This window comes from Syngnathoides biaculeatus, chromosome 15 (assembly GCF_019802595.1).
Source record: "Syngnathoides biaculeatus isolate LvHL_M chromosome 15, ASM1980259v1, whole genome shotgun sequence".
Lineage (NCBI taxonomy): Eukaryota > Metazoa > Chordata > Actinopteri > Syngnathiformes > Syngnathidae > Syngnathoides > Syngnathoides biaculeatus.
The window spans coordinates 3,575,342-3,592,797 of NC_084654.1; the positions used below are offsets into that span (position 1 = coordinate 3,575,342).

At 42.4% G+C, this 17,456-nt stretch overlaps 1 protein-coding gene and 1 pseudogene across 8 annotated transcripts in view; one reads left to right on the forward strand and one right to left on the reverse strand.

Annotated features, from left to right (window-relative positions):
• ccdc88c (coiled-coil domain containing 88C) overlaps positions 1-17,456 on the reverse strand; it is a 123,241-nt gene that overhangs the window by 62,559 nt on the left and 43,226 nt on the right. For 7 of the 8 annotated variants that reach the window (XR_009798580.1, XM_061844730.1, XM_061844731.1 and 4 more), the window contains 5 exons: positions 15,312-15,449; positions 14,828-15,112; positions 13,950-14,747; positions 12,308-12,435; positions 12,065-12,206 (listed from right to left, as the gene is read on the reverse strand). Coding sequence is in view for 7 of the 8 variants with exons in the window: in XM_061844730.1 (XP_061700714.1) it covers positions 12,065-12,206; positions 12,308-12,435; positions 13,950-14,747; positions 14,828-15,112; positions 15,312-15,449 (1,491 nt within the window). In the remaining variant the exon portion in view is untranslated. The remainder of the gene's footprint in view (positions 1-12,064; positions 12,207-12,307; positions 12,436-13,949; positions 14,748-14,827; positions 15,113-15,311; positions 15,450-17,456) is intronic. The other variant, XM_061844733.1, reaches the window with a different exon arrangement.
• LOC133513002 (protein Jade-1-like) lies at positions 6,819-8,807 on the forward strand (annotated as a pseudogene).

The following is a 17,456-nucleotide window of genomic DNA, read 5'->3' on the forward strand; positions in this document are numbered from 1 at the left end:
AGTTTGGTAAAAAATAACTCTGCCTCTGTCTCAATCATTTTATCCTGGTGCCGTGAGCCTCTGGGTCCACATTGAGCGAGAAGTCCGTGTTTTGGACCTAACATTAGCGGTGCTGGGGGTGGGCATTGTTAAGCCAGGCCACAACCGATCCAGTGTTAGAGTCTGAGCGCTCCCACGTGTTGAAAAGTCTCCTTGTGATTAATGCGCAAGCGTTACTAACAGGGGAACTCTGGGTACGTAGCAGACGCTTACTGAGAAATCCCACGGTCTCTGAGTTGCTCTTCTTCTATATTGAGGGAGCTAACATACATTATAACCTAAGCCTAACCTCGCGTTAAAAAATACGTTGATAAAAAGATATACACATACATGCATGTTCACTGTGTTCGTCTTTCTGAGACGTCCGTAGCGAACATTAACACTCAGCGACAAGTTGTCAAATGAAACATGTTGAAGCACATGGGTGGGGATGTTTCAGACTGGGCGCAAGTTTACAAACTATACGCATATGCGCATTAATCACAAGGAGACTTTTCAGCACCAGGAGCAGTCAGACCGTCACAGCAGTATGGGATTCTTTAGATGAATCCTCATTTTTGCTTAGCACAGTTTTACGCCGGATGTCCTTCCTGACGCAATCCTCTGCATTTATCCCGGCATAGGGCTGCATTAAAATCTTTCCGCTTGACTACCTTATTTGTAGTGCAAATACACCTTTATTTTTTTCAAGAAAGTTTTAAATAAATTTTCAACAAAAAGACTTTTGAAAATACATCTCATTTTGAGAATTTCATCTCGTCAATTCACTTATTTTAGGGACAAAATTGCTTTGTAATTTAATTTTTTTATATTGTTGAGAGAAAGTAATTTTTGCTGTAAAGGTCTTTTGGTATTGATATATTTACACATATCCTCCTTAATCCTTTCTAATTTAGTTGTCATTAGGTTTCCCCAAAACAGGGTTCATACACTTCCAGAGAAACAAAATTCCATGAATTTTCCATGACTTTCCAAGTATTAAATACAAAATTCCATGGCTAATATTGGATTGATTGATTGTGGTAGACAGCAATATTTAAGCTATATGATCGTCTGTTTTCACTCAAATAAGTGCCAAAGCTTATCAATGTAGTAGGCACATCATTATGACTGTGATATTTATGGTTATTAAAAATATTAACTATCATTACATGTTGAACATATATTTTTAACTAAGGTTAATATTATGTTGCCTATATTTAAAATACAGAATTAGCTATTTATGGACTGTATTGTCTGTGCTTTCATCCTTGATCAGGCTGTGTCAAGGTGGAATTTTAACATTATACACCATCTCATCCTGTACTTTCTCCTTTGCCTTCAGACAAGAACTCTTTTACTTAAAAAAGAGAAAATCTCATCCAGTTGCACCACTTTTTCTTCTATTATTCACATAACCCGACATTCATTAAAGCAACAGCACTTTTTTTTAATTTATTTTTTTTATTTTTTTTTTACTTTTACCATTATTACCATTATTATCCTAAACACAAGCAGCATGTCTAACTCTTTGCTCTACGCTGCCCAGACTGTGTGGGTGGACGGTGTTTGTAATTATGAGTGTACCCCTTTAAGAGCCGAAGGTGGGTGGAGTCAGGTAAACTATCAGGAGACTGTGGGCTTCCGTGTTGAAAAAAAAAATAAAAAAAGTCAGGCTGTGGTTCACTGCTGGATTGGTTTTCATGTGCGCTGAGAATGTCTATGTATTTCTACTAACAAATTTCATGTGCGTGATTTTTCGTGCTCGATTGTGCAGATTTGAGAGTGTGATTGCGCCAAGTCACAGTGACAGAAAATTCCATGACATCCCCTGACCCAAGCCAAATATTTTTTATTTACCGGACCGGACTTCCAACACCTGGAAAAGGGAACATTTCTTTCCATGGTATTCCAGAAATTCCCTGACCTGTATGAACCCTGCCAAAAATACAGATTTGACTCTGAATTGAAAGGATACATTTATACAGACCAGGCAGTCAAGAGGGGAGTTAGGCAGCCTGATTTATAGACAATGACTGTTACACTAGTGTTCAAAAGAATAGCAGTCCATTGTGACTAACCAGATTAATCCATGTTTTCAGTATATTTTGTATTGCTTCATGTCAAACAAATGAACAATAGGTCCTGTCGATTCTCAGAACACGAACAAGACCCAACATTCATGATATACATACGCTTAAGACTGTGCGATTGGGCAATTTGTTGAAAGCACTAAAAAAAAAAAAAAGCACTATGCCGTTGACTTTACAAACTCAAAACTATTTTGGACACATTTGTTTCCTAGGGTATTACCAGTTGTATGACCATCATTTTTTTTTTTATAACTGATTCACATTTGCGTGGCATGGAGTCAACCAACCTGTGGCACCTTTCAGCTCTTATTCCACTGCAAGATTAGTTCATAATATTCCACCATTAATTTACATTTCTTCGTTTTGCTTCAGAAATAGCATTTTTTATTGGGCTGGCCACTCCATGACATGGACTTCGTTGGTTTGGAAGCAAGACTGTACATTTACTAGAGTGTTTATGTCATTCTTTTTTGAAACACCCATTTTAAGGGCATGTTCTCTTCCGTATAAGGAAACGTGACCTTTTCAAGTATGTCGAAATACAATCCGATACATGATCCCTGGTATGTGATAAAAAAGCCCCAACACCGTAGCAGGAGAGACATGCCCGTATCATGATACTTTGACCATCATGCTTCCTATCTTCACTGTGTACTGTAGCTTGAATTCAGAGGTTGGGGGTCGTCTCAGAAATTGGCTATGCCCCTGGACCCTAAAAGAACAATTTTACTCTGATCAGTCCACAAAATGTTCCTCCATTTCTCTTTAGGCTAGTTGATGTGTTCTTTGAAAAATTGTAGCCTTTGGGCACATGGCTTTTTTTCCTCTAAACAAGAGTTTCTTTGCAGGAGGTGATTGGAAATTGATTAACTTCACACAGACTTCTTCTTACTGTCACAGAACTTACAGGTAACTAACTCCAGACTGTTTTTGATCATCCTGGAGCTGATCATTGGCTGAGCTTTTGCCATTCTGGTTATTCTGCAATCCATTTTGATGGTTGTCTTCTGTTTTTTGCCACTTGTCTCTGGTTTTACTTTCCATTTTAAGGCATTAGAGAGCATTTTAGCTGAACAGCCTAAAGTTTTTAGACCTCTTTATTAGGTTTCCCCTTTTCCAATCAACCTTTTAATCAAATTATCCTGTTCTTCTGAACAATGTTTTGAATTATCCATTTTCCTCAGGCTTTCAAGGAGAAATGCATGTTCAACTGGTGGTGACTTTATCCTAAAATAGCGGCCACCTGATTCATATCTGTTTTTCACAAACTTGATGACCTCACTTTATGAATGCCAAACACAATTTATTATTATTATTTTTTTAAACACACCCCTTTCAACAAATTGCCAAATTGCAGACCCTTAAGAGTGTGTATGTAATGAATGCTGGGTCTTGTGTTTTTAGGAGAATTCACTGCACCTACTGGTAACTTGTTTGACATGAAACAATAAAAAAAGTACTGAAAACGTCGATTAATCTGTTACTGTTAAAGAAATCAATTCATTTGTTCTAATTTTGTACATACTTTAGTTGGTTACACATCACTACTTAGCTTCTACCTTTGAACTCATTGTCTTGAAAACAGATTTCATCAATCAGAAAGATGTAGTCAATCAGTCACACACACACATACACACATCATGTGATTTATGTGAATAAAAAGAAGCTGCAAGGGCACACGAATTGGAGTTGGTTGGAAGAAGGGAGAGGCCCTGTCGCTCCTCTTGCAGCAAATAAAACTTGAAGCCTTGTCTGTTCGCCTTTTTAATAGAAAGTCAGGCTCTTAAACCTGACATTTTGGTCCGTCGAGCCGGATCCCAACACACCACCGCCCATCGAGGATGGAGAGGACACATCAAAGTCTGCCGACAGCCAGGAGCAATTAGCTGTTCCTGAAGAAAACCCCTGGTGGGACGTTAATTTGAGGCCAGGGTCAAATCTGCCCTCGGTAGATGAAGGTTGATGGGATCATGAACAACTGGCATTCAGACAACACTTGAACCGGTAAGTAAGTCTACTCCTGCCAGAAGGAGGTTTCAAGGCTACTCCTGACAGAAGAAGGTTTCAAGGCTACTACTGACAGAAGGAGGTTTCAAGGCTACTCCTGCCAGAAGAAGGTTTTCAAGGCTACTCTGCCAGAAGGAGGTTTTCAAGGCTACTCTGCCAGAAGGAGGTTTTCAAGGCTACTCTGCCATAAGGAGGTTTTCAAGGCTACTCTGCCAGAAGGAGGTTTTCAAGGCTACTCTGCCAGAAGGAGGTTTTCAAGGCTACTCTGCCAGCAAGAGGTTTTCAAGGCTACTCTGCCAGAAGGTTTCAAGGCTACTCCGCCAGAAGGAAGTTTTAAGGTTATTCCACCATTAAAGAGGGTATTTATAAGGATCCATAAATGTGTGAGTGACTGAAGGCGAGTGTGAATGCCATTACGTACTTGTGGAATCATAGGTCATGGATGGAAACCTAATGATACTAACAGAAGTCTGTGTTCCGGTGAAGTACATAAGGTAGTGGATTAGGACTTAGGTCCCAAAAAGGACAAGTAGTCTGTACGGGACAAACGTAGAAAAGCATAATGGAGAGCAGGAACAGTAAGTCTGCCCTAGAGGGGACGTAAACTTCATGGAACAATGCTTACCGGGCAGCATGATGTTTCTTAAAAAAAAATGAAAAAAAAGTAAAATAAAATAATAACATAGCTTAAATGGCAGTTAAAGGACGCAGCAGGTTGGTAGAAAGATTGATGGCAAGTGTTGCAAGGAAGAAAGGAAAAGATAAAGACTTAGATCTTGGGATGGCAAGAGCTTGATTAGCACGGGCAAGAAAGAGAAAGGCAGGAGAGACAGCTGAAGTAATGCAAGCAGTGGTAATATTAAAACCAGAAGAAGAAACTACAGCTACAACATGTTAGAACAGGCTAAAGAAAGTGAGGCAGAAAGAGAGCTGTAAGAAAAAACTTGGAAAAAAAATGAAAAGGAAAAAAAATGATGTCTCCCTGGGAAATGCATTCGCTGATAAACCTGCCAAGGAGGCAGCAACAGAAAAATAGGGCATAGACACAATCACAAGTCCCCAACACTCCTATTGATTTAACAGTTCTAAAAGACACACAAAACATGCTCCTCAATGTGAAACCCAGTGATGGCTTACAGAAAAATTTAGAAGATAATATACATCGGGGGGGTCTCAAACTGACGGTCCGCAGGCCATTTGCGCCCCCGCCCCACATGATATTTTGCGGCCCCCAACTTACTATGAAAGTTAAATGATAATGCGGTCCTGAAGTTTTATATGAATGGCACTTTACACTGTTGTGTACGGAGCTGGCGAACCTACCAATTACGGTGGGGTTGTGGCTTTCGGGGGTGTGACAGTGACAAGGCTTGATGCAAGCAGAGAAACATTTTCATTGAGTGAAAGTTACAGTGATGTTTCCATGGAGAGTTTTATTAGTAGTTTTGCACACACACACGGTTTACACCAGCTTCCTTGCTTATCTTATATTGTGCTAAAAAGAATAAGAAGACAAAAAAGTTTTTAAATTTGCTCTTTTAAATTGTGTGCCCAGCCTCAGCCAGAATGTGCCTCCAGCGGCCCCAAGGTGAATTGAGTTTGAGACCACTGATACACATAATCAGTGGAAAACCTGTACTACAAAAAAAAAAATCTGTTTAAAACAGTGGCAATTTTGAGTCATGGGGCTTGCCATGTCTCAACAGGAGGGATGGTAGCTATTATACAGACATTTTCACACCTTTGGATTCAATTCTTACTCAAATTTTTTTTGTAGATCATGTCTTATTTCCTGCAAACACAATATTCAAGAGAACGGCAGACCCAAGAGAGGGTAGTTTCCCCAAGCTAGTCATCCTTTCCAGTTTTTACACATGACTTTTATTGAGCTAAACAAAGTCCAGCATTACAAATATTGTTTAGTATTGATCTGCTCTTATCTAAAGATTATTATGATATATATTATAATATATACTATTATTGTGGCAAAGTCCTTGTGTAAATATATTATTCCTTCTCATGGAAAAATTGTACAGCAACAATGGGCCACATTTTGTAAATGTAATAATCAGTAAAGTAGCTGCAATGAAATAACTTTCAAAAATCATTGTGCAGGATTAGTGGAACGAAGCAATGGGACAGTGAAGTCTCGATTAAGGAAAACTATGGAACATACAGGGAGAACTTGGGCAGAATGTTTAAATTTAGTAAAACTGCATATGAGATGAAAACCCCAACAGATAAAGGATTGTCCCCATTTGAAATAGTATATGATTGAACATTTAGACTGTCCATGGTAGAGCAGCCAGTTCAGTAGTCAGAAAAAGAAAATACTTCAGCAGGTTGGATGAAAGAGATACTCAAAATAAAACTGTTAAAGAAACAAATATTCTGCCACCTCTTGTACCTTCTTCACAGGTGCCATTGGTGTCCAATGGTGATTGGGTCCTGAGAAAAGTCATCAAGAAAAAGTGTTGGTCCTCACCTCGCTGGGAAGGTCCCTACCAGGTCTGCTGACCACTCCCACAGTGATAAAGATAGTGGAACGTCCCATGTCAATACACCTTTCCCACTGCAAGCCTGTGGTTCCCTTTTCATCCAACAACGATTAGCGTTGGAAGTCTGGCTACAAAGAGTGGGGTAGCAATAGGCTGCCCTGGTTTCAAACCACTGAAGAATTCATCTGATCCGCACTTGAACATGTTAGGTAAAGGAGCGGCACCGTTGGGACTGCTGGACTTGGTGCTGATCAGAGCATGGCTCCTCCTCACTGGCCAGTCTGGGACTGTACGTGTTCGTCACTGGATTTATGGACATGAATCATCGTGGACCAAGGACAATCACACCTCTCTAACCCTAACCCTAACCCTAACGCCAACACCTGGTATTCTTATGTGAAGTTGGTGACACTACGTGCACAACCAATGACAGATCAACAATTGTGTTGAAGTTGGAACTTCTCATACGCCCCGCCACAAAGAGAAGTCAGCACTCCAGCAGAAGGAACGAGTCTGACAATGCCTGCTGGTCCCAGACTTAATCCCAGGCCAGGAGAAGAGGCAGAGAGAAACCATCTAAAGTCTTCAGGACAGACCTGATCCTCACCGTGAAGGAGCACGACTAGTACCAGCATAATGCGGATGATTACTACATCCTGGAGGCAGGAGCGGGAAAACAGGGTGTCCAGGTGAGCGTTAGCCCGCAGTCCATCCGTGGCCCGGGCGCTAACCGATAAAAGCAAGGAACACTTCCTGCATGTTTGTCAGGCCTTGGAAACTGATCCGCACGTCGGCCGCCCTGGCCCTCGGTTATGTGGACATCAGGATTTTGGCGGAGGGCATGTGTCACTACGACCTCAACGAGGAAGACGTCACCTGGCTGCAGGTCATCAACGAGGAGTTTACATGGTTGGCCCTTCCGCCACTGGATGCCTTCGTCATGGAGCGCGCCTTGAAAGAGTTTGAGCGTCGTTGTCATGACAACATGACCCAAACTACCAAGACTCAGGAGGGCATGGGCATCGAGTACGACGAGGACGTGATGTGCGATGTGCCAGTTCCCCAACAGAGAGGACAACAACGAGATGGTCGACCAGACATGTTACAGCACACAAAAACTCCCAAAGAGCAGCTGGTTGTGTTGGATATGCGCCTTGGGTATCCTGCCAAAATGCCAGTTGTGCCCAAAGAAGGGCGATGCTATGAAGCCCACCCGCAGTGGAACCAAGTGGGTCCATGTCAGCTGTGCCTTGTGGATCCCAGAGGTGACCAATGGGAACCCAGAGAAGATGGGGCCCGTCACCAATATGTCGCACATTCCCAGCAACATTTGGCCGCTCAACTGCTGCCTGTGTAAAGAAAAGATGCGAGGCTGCATCCAGTGTTCCGCCAAAAACTGCCGCATTGCCTTCCATGTAACTTGCGGCCTCCACTCCAGCCTGGAGATGGCCACCATCATCACCCAGGACGACAAAGTCAAGTTCAAGTACTACTGCCCCAAGCACTCGGGCCTTAAGGGCAGTGATTCTGTGCAGTGGGAAACCACCGCTGAAGTAGAAAATGAGGAAAGTGTCTGGAGCAAGAAGGGCAAATTGAGAGGGGACAATGAAGAGGACATGGCCGCCTTCGGGTTCATCCCTTTTGCCTCGTCGTCCCCCTCGTCTTTGCAGTCGTCCTTGTGTCTTGTTTGTCAACGTGACCCACAGGAAAAGCCCGTCGACATCCCCAAGATGAAATTCCAAGACATGGAGGAGGTCTTCTACCAGCTAGTGGATGCAGAGGAAGTGGGCACCTCAAAATGGCACCCGAGACTGACTTCCTGTACCAGTACTGGAAGCTGAAGGGTAAAGCCAACTTCAACCAGCTGCTGCTCATGCCCAAGAAGGACGAGGAGGGCAGCCTGGCCAGACATGAGCACGAGGTGTTGAGGACTGCAGCTCTTCATGCACCTGCACTAAGACCTGAGAGTATCTGCAATCTGACCTGCATGATGACCTGGCGGGAGAAGATGTAACGTTCCATGTGGGAAGTTCAGGAGCAGATCTTCCAGCATCAAGTCCAGCTCATAGACCAAGAGCTCTTCAGCAGTAATCTGTCAGAGCAGGATCTGCAGTCTCTTCTACTTAGACCGCCTGAGCGCTCAGCGGTCCCAAACTCGGACCCCATGGAACCACTAGGAACACAAGACTAAACGAAGATCCATGCAGGACAAGGGGAAATCGCCTGAAAGGCAAGAACGATCAGACTCACTGCCTGTATCTAAGGGTGACACCAGAACCCTTGAGGTCAAACCCTTGCAGGTCAATGAGTTGGATAAGGACTCCAGAGCCCCAAACCACCAGACATCTTCCATTAACTGTTCCTTCCCGCTTGGACCCGTTTCTTCACTTCCTTACCACACTCTCGATTGCTCTGTATTGTTGAACCCATGCATTTGAAATCGTCCACCCTTGCTATCTCTTCTCCCTGGAACTTCACTCTTTCTCCACTGCCCCTTTCATTCATGCACATATATTCTGTTTTACTTTGGCTACTCTTTATTCCTCTCCTTTCCAGTGCGTGCCTCCATCTTTCTAATTGTTCCTCCACCTGCTCTCTACTTTCACGATATATCACAATATTATCTGCGAACATCATGGTCCAAGAGAAATCCAGTATAACTTTATCTGTCAGCCGATCCATTATTACCACAAACAGGAAGAGGCTCAGGGCGTACACCGGATGCAGTCCCACCTTCACCTTAAATTCTTCTGACACACATAAGGCACATCTCACCGCTGTTCTGCTGTCCTCATACATGTCCTGTACTATTCTAACATATTTCTCCGCCACACTGGACTTGCGCATGCAGTGCCACAGTTCCTCTCTTGGTACTCTGTCATAGGCTTTCTCTAGGTCTACAAAGACACAATGTAGCTCCTTCTGACCTTCTCTGTACATTTCCACGTGCATCCTCAAGGCAAGTAATGCATCTGTGGTACTCTTTCTAGGCATGAAACCGTACTGTTGCTCGCATATACTTACTTCTGACCTGAGTCTAGCCTCCAATACTCTCTTCCATAACTTTATTATGTGGCTTATGTTTATTGGTCTGTAGTTTCCACAGTTCTGACCGTCGCGTTTGTTTTTAAAAATGGGAACTAGTACACTTTTCCTCCATTCTTCTGGCATCTTCTCTCCCGCTCGTATTCTATTGAATAAGTTGGTTAAAAACTCCACAGCCACCTCACCAAATTGCTTCCATACCTCCACTGGTGTGTCATCAGGACCAAAGGTCTTTCCATTTTTCATCCTGTTCAGTGCCTTTCTAACTTCCCCCTTGCTTATCATTGCAACTTCTTGGTCATTCATGCTTGCCTCTTCCATCTACTTAGCACACTACTGGCATCAGTCAACATATTTCCATCACTATCCTTAATCACCTTTACTTGCTGCACATTGTTCTCATCTCTTATCCCTCTGTCTGACCAACCTGTAAAGATCTCCTTCTTTTTTACCCAATCTGGTGTACGTTCTCATATGCCTCTTGTTTAGCCTTCGCCACCTCTACCTTTGCCCTACGACGCATCTCAATGTATTCCTTTCGCCTCTCCTCAGTCCTCTCCGTGGTCCACTTCTTCGCTAATCTCTGTCCTTGAATGACTTCCTGTATTTTGAGGTTCCACCACCAAGTTTCCTTCTCCCATTAACAAACAGAAGACACCCCAAGTACTCGCCTGCTGGCCTTGGCAGTAGTATTCCTGTCTTCGGGGAGCTCTTCCTGTCCGTCTAGAGTCTGGCTCACCTCTTTCCGAAAAGCCACAGAACATTCTTCCTTTCTCAACTTCCACCATTCACTGCTCCGCCTTTGCCTTCTTAAATCTTCCTACCCGCTACCAGAATCATCTTACACACCACCATCCTATGCTGTCGAGCTACACTCTCCCCCACCACTACCTTTAAGTCAGTAACCTCCTTCAAATTACATCGTCTGCACAAAATATAATGCACCTGGGTGCTTCTACCTCCGCTCTTGTAAGTCACTCTATGTTCCTGTCTCTTCTGGAAACTATGTGATCCTCTCTGGTGGAAAAAATTGTCTTATAGCTCTCAGTCGTGCCCCGGATGCCACAAAGGAGCAGCCATCACCACGATCCAGTGTATTTGTGAACAGCGTAAGGACTTTGGATTGGTTGGGAATGAGCTGTGGTCAGCTGCCAGCGTTGACAGGCACATCAGTGTGTAGGCAGCGGATTGGTTCAAGTGCAAGTCTAGTTTACTGGACTGGCGCACACTTCCTGCGCAACCGTATTGCCTGCCATGGTGGGGAAGACTTCCCTCATTATGTCCGTGGAGAGGAGTTCCCCAAGGAGATTCCATCTCGAGCTGAAGAAATCACCATCCCTGCTGACGTCACTGTGGAGAAAGTGCCTACACACATTATGAACTACTCAGAAAAAGAGCAGAATGATGAGACACTGAAAGGAGAGATCCTCAAGAGGTCCAATCATCCTTGTGGGAAACCAGTCAGCTCTGCGCTCGGGTTGCTCCATGGAAACCATTCTCCTCATCATGAACCGGTTTTCTGAGATTGAGACGCATTGCGTGTTCTACAAGGAATCTGAAAAACATATCAGAGCTGTTCTACTCCACACAGAGGGCGGTCCTCCACCCCACCCACCCTCTGTATGACCCCGAAGACAAACAGCTCAAACCTCAGTGTGTCAAAGTGCACAGTCGAATCTTTTGCATCTCCGACCAGGACAATGACAATGTCCTCCGTGACACTGAGGTCAGCTGTTTTCAAAAATCTAGTTTTGGAATTCTACTGGAACTCATTGTCTTGAAAACAGATGTAATCAATCAGACAGATGTAGTCAATCAAACAGTCACACACACACATACACTCATAATGTGATTTATGTGACTAAAAAGAAGCTGCAAGGGGACACGAGTTGGAGTTGGTTAGAAGCAGGGAGTGGCCCTGTTGCTCCCCTTGCAGCAAGTAAAACTTGAAGCCTTTTCTGTTTGCCTTTTTAATCAAAAGTCAGGCTCTTAAACCTGACAGTTGCACTGGACTGCTATTATTTTTAACACTACTCCACTTCTTTCTTCACTGCTTTATTTTGTTTTAGATTCACCCGTGGAGATAGTCAATGGCTCAATAGCAATTTATTAAATGTAACAAAATTATGAATTGGAGAATAAGTCCTTAACAACTGACACCAAGAAATACATTTGTGAAAGGTTTTTTTAAGGGCACTTTTCCAGTGTTACAGTTTAGGAATTGTACTGTGCTGGGTCCAGCTGAAATGGAAGATAAATGAGTGCATTATTTGTAATATGTGGTTTACCAATCTCACACTACTACATCAGATACTTGACTTAGTTTAAACAAATTTGAATTGCAAAAGACTCCAAATCTATTGTTGTAGAGTAAAGGTTCAACTTGATTTTATTTTCACTTACAGTTGCTAGCTCTGTACGTAGTGTATCATTGTGTGCGTTGCACTCTTCCATTTTCTTTTCCAAACTGGAGATTTTAGCCTCTTTAATCTTCATTGTTTGTTGAACTGTTTCCTCCAGTCGAGATTCAAGCAGCTTGTACTTGCTGACACACACAGACCCAAGTCAACTTAAACATTCTAAATTAAGCCTGATTAGCACATCAAGAAAGTGACTTGTACAGTATGTTGTGTGATTTAAAGCTACCTGTCTTCCTGCATGTGCTCCTGTTGTAGTAGTCTTTCTCGGTTCAATCCAACCTTTTCCAGTTCTTCATTAAGTCTTTCCAACTCAACACTGTGCTGCTGGACTCTCAACTTCTCTGACACCAACTCCTACACACAACATTCTCTGTTAAACGACTGCAAACCTTTCCACTTCTACAACAGATCCATTACAAACCTCAGTTCCAATGTGTGGAACACAAAAGAGAGAAAAAAGCCAAAATGTAAATGATTTGCAAATGATTTCCAACCCAATAGAATACACTACAAAGCCATCAAATTTTCAAACTGATACTTGTTTTTTGGATATGTAAATGTTCATTCATTTTTAATTTGATGCCGGTAACACATTCCAACAAAGCTAGGCCAGCGGAATGTTTTAATACTGTGTTATGTCACCTTTCCGTATAACGACTATCAAGGATTTGGGAATTGGTGACAAATTGTTTAAGCTTTGTAGGTGGATGTCTGTTTTCTTCTTGTTTTATGTACAACTTTACTTACTGAACAGTATGGCGCCTTGGTTGTGGTATTTTGTGTTTCATAATGTACAAAGGGAGACAAGTCTGGACAACTGGCAGGCCAGTCTAATAGTCGTTCGCTTTTACAACAAAGCCCCCTGGATGTTGTTAGCTTTTTTGCTTTCCATGCTAGGGTATTAATTTGCATTTGTAGCTGTAGCAAGTGTTCCTAAGCCCAAGCAGCAACATCCTTTTCACAGTAATGCTGTTGTCTCTCATTGCAGTGCCGCCTGAGGGATTGAAGGTCATCAGCAATTAAATGGCGGTAGTCGGCATCAACGCTTACCATAAATGCATATATTTCTTCAGATTCTCAGAATGTTTTGATGACATTACTGACAGTGGAGTCACTGATGGTGCAGTGGTAAACATGCCTGACTTTGGTGCAGCTAGCGTAGGATCGATTCCCGCTCAGTGATGGTGTCAATATTTGCCCTGCAAGTGACTGGCGACCAGTTCAGGGTGTTGTCCGCCTTTCGCCCGAAGCTAGCTGGGATTGTCTCCCTCTCTCCCGCACCCTTTGTGAGGATAAGCGGCTTGGATAATGGATGGTTTGAGAGTGGATGATGAAATCGTTACATTTCTTGCAATTGGACTATTTGTTGATGCAAAACTGAGCCTTTTAGACATGCGCCATTTCTACCACATCTTGACACTGACCGATTTCTAATTAACCCGTTCATCTGTTGAATGTTCCAAATGTGTATCTTTTTTAGCATTCTCAACATTCACAGTCTTTTGTTGCCCCTATCCCACGTTTCTGTGAATGTCTTGCAGACAGCATTAACTTTAGAGAATATATATATATATATATATATATAATATATATATATATAATATATATATATATAATTTATTGTTCATCAGTTTGAACATTAAATATCTTGTCTTTGAAGTATAGTGTTCCATTCAATATAGGTTGGTAGGTAGGATTTGCAAATCATTGTATTCAGTTTTTCCTAGCGTTTTACGGGACTTCCCAAATTCATTGGGATCAGGGTTTGTAGATGTGACATGACACACAGGAGGTTCTCAATATCTCCTTCACAAAAATGTGAAAAACTCTCAAATAAAAAGAAATAAATGTGGTTCTGTCACTCTTACCTCTCTCAGTGTAACCAAAGTTTTCTTGTCTATGGTCGCTTGTTTGTTCAGCTCCTTATTCTCCCTCTCCAACTCTTTGGCTTTGACTGCCACCTCCTTGAGCATGCTAATCTCTTTTCTCATATCGACACCCTCTTTCTTCACTACAGCCAGCTGACTAGCCTTCTCTTCCAGCTCTACTTCTTTACCTTCCAGTAGCATTTTATTTCTCCAACTCTCTTTCTCCAAGTGCTTCCTTCCCTTCTCAGACTGTTCCAGGTCCAACAGAATTTTTCGTCTCTCCTTGTCACCTTCTTCTCTCCTCCTCTGCTCCTGACTCAGATCTTCTACTTCCTTTCTTAGCTCTTCCTGCCTACTCAATATTTTCTGCTTCTCTTTCTTCAATCCAGCATTTTCCTCTTTAAACCTCTCCATATCATCCTCTAACCGATTTTTCACTTGAGTTAATGTGGTGACATTTATCTCCAGCCTGTCTCCTCTCTTCCTTTCCCCTTGTAACTCCACTCCAACCTCATCCAACGTCTCTTGGATTTCTTGCAACTTTTTCTGTGACTCCTTATAATCTTCCTGTTGTTTCGTGAGGTAAGAGGATGAGGAGCGCAGGTTTTCCACTGAGCATCGGAGTTCCAAGTTTTCCTTTGTCAGGAGGGTAATATTAGTTTCCTGTCTCTTCAGTTGCTGAAGCCCTTGCTGAGCCTCCACTGCCTCCCGTTTAAATCTGTGCACCTCCTGCTCCAGGGAGGACACCTGTTTCTCAAGTAACTCTGAAGTGTCACTGCATTGACGGAGCGATGTCACCTGACCAGAGACCAAAACATTGAAGTCAATCCTTTTTTTCCCCCATAAGTAGGACCAAAGAAAATGGTTAGTGTCTTTACCTCTCTGTGAAGAGCATCCCTGTTTCTCTCCACCCTGACCAGCTCCATCTCTACCTCATCACATCTTGTTGCCCTCTCCCTCAGCCTGTCTGCTTCTTCTTTGTACAGCATTAGTTGAGTTTCCAAACTTGCTAAACGGGCACTGGTGTCAGTAACGCCTTGGTGTAAGAGGCGATTCTCAGCCTCTACCTCACGGACTCTTGTTTCACTGTGAGCTTGAGCACGCTCACGGAGTGACACCATGGCATCAGATAGATACTGGTTCTCACTCTCCAATTCTGAAATCTTATTAGAAAGTAAAAATAAAACAAAGACAGTTAGCAAGATTGGAGAGCATTACAATTCTGGACATCTTTTAGCTGTACTTTGTACTGTACTTTAGTGAAGTTTGAATCTGCCCTGAATCTGGTCTTAATCACACCATGACAGATTGAAGTGTTGTGGTGTACAACTGATACAAAGAGTTTGTGTTCCTGTAAATTACCCGTCTGTCTTTTTCTGCTCTTAAAGCGTGCATTTCTCTTTCCAGATTTTGTTTTTCCTTCAATAATTCATCTCCAAGGGACTCCATGTCTTGATTTGTCAATTTCTCCTGGTCCAACAAGACCTGGAGACGCTCCAACTGAGGAAGCAACATATTTAAGAGTGTAGAAGAGACAGGTGAGTTTGTTTGGGGAAAAAAAAAAAAAAAAAAAAAAAAAAACACGCACAAAGACCTGCGTAGACCATGCTTTGTCCAAAGGTCAAACAATAACTAAAATCAAAAAGAAAATGGGAGTAACAAAAGACAAGGTACCATCCTTTATCATTTGCAGTGCCCTACTTTTCTGTTTTTGTATGTATTCTCTCTCTTTCCATCGTTCTCATTATACCAAGGGGAACCAAATTTAAAAAAAAGTTTTAAAGATTTCATACAAAGTGTGGTTAAGACTCTAAATTGGGTGATTGTGAGTGCATCTGTTGTCTGTTTCCATGTGCCCTGTGTTTGGCTGGGCAACCAGTTCAGGGTGTACCCTGCCTCCTGCTTGATGACAGCTGGGATGGGCTCCAGCACTCCCATTACCCTCGTGAGGATAACCGACTCAGAAAATGGATGGATGGATATAAAACATTGTGCTAACTTGTGGGTTTACTCAGTCTAATAGAGGCATTTTTAATTAAAGTTTGGAGGGGTCCGGCTGCAAGGGACTTTTCAGGCCAAACACAATGTTTCAATTTGCGAAGCTGACACATCCATCCTTTTTCTGTACTGTTAGTCTTACAAGGGCAGCGGGTGTGTTGGATTTTGTTTAAGATGTGGGTGAGAGGCATGGTGGGTGTGAGAAACTGAACTTGTTGCAACTTCAGTGAATTTATATACCAACAATGAATGATCCACACTCAGATCCACACTGAAAGACAATTGTGTGTTTTCCATTAACCTAGCATGGAAGTTTTTGGAAATGGGGGTGGGAGACAGAGTACCACGGGTAACCAACAAACAAATGAAAAACTGTGATACAGATGTGCTAACCAGCCGCCCACTGTGCCACTCTATTCGCATTTGCTTTTTATATCTTGGTTTTGCAAACAATATTTTTCCCCACATTAAAACAATACCTTACTTGTACAATAAATTAATATTTTGATCCTTCTGAACCACAACAGTGCATGGATTTCTAGAAATCTAGAAATTTCTCCGTAGCACTTTCCAGCCGTGTGGAGTTGTACAATTTTATCTCTAGTGTCTTTGGACACCTCTTTGGTCTTGGCCGTGTTACAAGTTTGAGTCTTACTGATTGTATGGGAAGGACAGGTGTCTTTGTGCAGCTAAAGACCTCACACAGGTGCATCACATTCAGGATTAACTAACAGGTATTTGAGGGTCAGAATTCTATCTGATAGACATGTGTTCAAATACTTATTAGCAGCTGTATCACAAATAAATCGTTAAAAAATCTAATTTCTTTTTAGATTATCTCTCTCATAGTGGACATGCACCTTCGGTGAAAATTTCAGTCTCCTCCATGATTTCTAAGTGGGAGAACTATATATATATGTATCCCCCCCTCACACTTCGGTAGCTCACGAGAGGCTTGCTGCTTGAAAAGTAGATATGGGAGTAAAAAACTCTGGGAACGCCTGCTCTAACCAGTTGCCCATGTGTGTACGTGTGTTTGTGTGTAGGTGACTTCAGGCAAAAGGCGGACTACATCCTGAATTGATCACCAGTCGCAGGGCAGAAATCGACACCATCACTGAGCGGGTATAAATCCTACGCTGCCTGCACCAAAGTCAGGCATCGTGTACCACTACGTCATCGGTGACTAAATACAACTAATAGACCTGGATATTAAGTGAGAGAAAACCAATAGATCAATAAATTTGATTAAGGCAGCAACCACATAAAAGCCAGTTTCATATAGCTTGTTCTAAGTGCATGGCAACTGAATGCATGTAACCCTGCATAACATTGTGTTAAAATTTGAGACAGCACCACTGGATAATTGCTCTGGGATATGACAGCCCTAATGTTGACCGTGCACTAAAAGGAGTTTTATCAAACAATACGGCATGACTCCTTGCGACTAGATACAATCAAAACCTTGGATCATTCAGAATCTTCCATATTGGATTCCTGAATAGATGA